This window comes from Cyprinodon variegatus, unplaced genomic scaffold (assembly GCF_000732505.1).
Source record: "Cyprinodon variegatus isolate N-32 unplaced genomic scaffold, C_variegatus-1.0 Scaffold9, whole genome shotgun sequence".
NCBI classification, from domain to species: Eukaryota; Metazoa; Chordata; class Actinopteri; order Cyprinodontiformes; family Cyprinodontidae; genus Cyprinodon; species Cyprinodon variegatus.
Window position 1 is genome coordinate 967,774 of NW_015150462.1, and position 2,332 is coordinate 970,105.

Below are 2,332 nucleotides of genomic sequence, written 5' to 3' on the forward strand. Positions count from 1 at the left end.
ATCGGAAGTCCAAAAACAATATCGGTATCGGATCGGAAGTGCAAAAACCTGGATCGGGACATCTCTACTGTTACAGTTGTTACAGTCACATGATAAAAAAACAGATGTTACCGCTGGCGACAAAGATGATTTGACCGGTAGTAGTACTATGATGATGATTTATCACGTTAACAAACATATTCACGTGTGATTTTAACAGTATTTCTAAGTTAATGGAAATGCTGAAATGGTAAAAGTGTTTTCCTGACATTAGCTTAAAAACAACATTTTTTTGCACATTTCTGACGGAAAAAAATGGATGTGTTGAAACGGTCTAGTCAAAGCCCAGATCTATAACCTAAACCTTAAGTAGAAAAGGTATCAGGTCTAAAGTTATGATGCCATAAAAAAAATAAAAAAAAAAAAACTCATCCCATACTGCTTTGCTCCTCTCTGCGCTATCGTCACTGCTTTGGCCCATAACTTGAACCTCAGTGTGCTTTCCTAAGCCCACATGTGAGTTTACACAGGCCTCCATGTGCATGAGTAATTACAGGGCAGAGGAGTTAGGGGGGGAAAAAAAAGTTTTCTCTCCTTTTCCTACAACCTTTCAGAATGCATGGACTACCCCAGAGAAGCCTTTCAGACAGAGGAGGACTCTCAGCAGCATCTTCTCTCTCCTCCTGCCCCAGTGTACGCCACGCACCGTCCCCTCTGAGCGGCAGGGGAAAGCAGAGAGGTGTACAGTTTCTCTACAACAATGGAAATTCAATCAGGAAATGGAGAGGAGGAGGCGGCTGCGACCTCGATCTTCTTTTTCTGTGGTCCCTCCCGGCCGCAGGTAGGGACATCCGACGAGTCGGTGCTCCAGGAGGACCTACAGGCAGCAAAGAAGGTCGAGAGGTTCGACATTCAGCTGGACAGCCTGAAGAGGATGTTTGAGAAGCCAGCTACATTGACGAATGTAAGTTTTACCCTCTTAGATTATTAGAAATGTCCTATTAAAAATGATTCTTTCTGCTACCTAGTTGGCTTCTATTTGTAATGAACCAGCAGCTTTGATTTTTTTCATCATCTTCTAAAGTCTAATAGTGTCCGTTTCTTGCTGACGCCTGGCCTTCTCTCTCCTGATTAGTTTTTTCCATCCCTGCTGGTTTCTCCAGAAGGAAAAATCCAAGTGTGCTGGAACTGAAACGTCCCATTACAGAATATTAACCAAAACGCCCCATGAATCCATCAGAATGACCTACTTTTCTCTCCTCCTGCGGTCAGAAACCATTTAGATCCATCCGTTTGGTAAAGATGTACTGGAACTTTTTACCTCATCCCAACCAAAGTCTTAATATAAAACCCAATAATCCACAGAAGCCAAGGAATTCTGGGGAATGTAGTTGTATTTAGTAGTGCCAGCTGGTGGCGCAGATCCACGTGGTTTTGGACATTCGACACCCTGTTATTTAGGGCCTATTTTGGGGGGCTTTATGGTTGAGCAGGTTTTTAAAAATAACCTGTAATTGCAATGTAGGCTGCTGGTAGAAGCAGCCCCAAGCTTCTCTATTAGAGCAGAGAGCTCTTTTACTTTTTGGTTACTTTCCAAAAACACACTTTTGTGGGGGGATTTTATGAGACAGACCTACAAAAAAGGAGTACGAATTTATTTATTTGAAGAAAACTGATTCTAATTTTCTTCTACAAATCAAGATTCTGTGTCTTTTCTATAAAAAAATCTGATAAAAACAAGAGAGGAAACTGGGTGACTGTTTGTGCTGCACGCCCTGTGTGCTAGTAGCCTGCAGCTTTGGGGCTTGCTTTATAAATCATGTCCAGCAGGGATCTAAAGCTCTAAGCTATTAAAACTCCAGATACTCCTCTGCTTAAACACACTTGGATAAAAAAAAAAAAAAAAAAAAAGGATTTTTCGTGTCTTTTGTAAAACTTACCGTAATTTTCGGACTATTAGCCGCACCTAAATAGAAGCCGCAGAAGCTAAATTGCATGATTTGTACATATACAAGCCACACCGGACTATAAACCGCATGTTTTTTATGTTTAATGTCCGTCTTTCTCGCTGTCGTTCTGTCTCGTACCACTCGCGGTAGAAGCCTGCTTCTGGAGGACCTCCGTATTCCCCCGCGCACGGCTACCGTACTTGTGAAGCAAATGTGACGTCAACATGGTGGATGGTAAAATCCATAGATTTAGGTATTACGCTAGTGGCCGTTAGCTGTAAAAGTCCGTAGATAAGCCGCAAGGTCGAAAAATGAGGAAAAAGTCGCGGCTTATAGTCCGAAAATTACGGTACTCATCTAGATGAGGGTCTTAGAAAATGTTAGCTTAGTTTCTGATTGAAAAG

General features: G+C 42.0%; 1 protein-coding gene across 1 annotated transcript in view; it reads left to right on the top strand.

The window, feature by feature from the left end:
• Positions 1–417: 417 nt before the first annotated feature.
• LOC107087106 (xin actin-binding repeat-containing protein 2-like) overlaps positions 418–2,332 on the top strand; it is a 114,195-nt gene continuing 112,280 nt past the window's right edge. Inside the window, exon 1 of the mRNA XM_015378480.1 lies at positions 418–943. Coding sequence (XP_015233966.1) covers positions 740–943 — 204 coding nt within the window. The 5' untranslated portion in view covers positions 418–739. The remainder of the gene's footprint in view (positions 944–2,332) is intronic.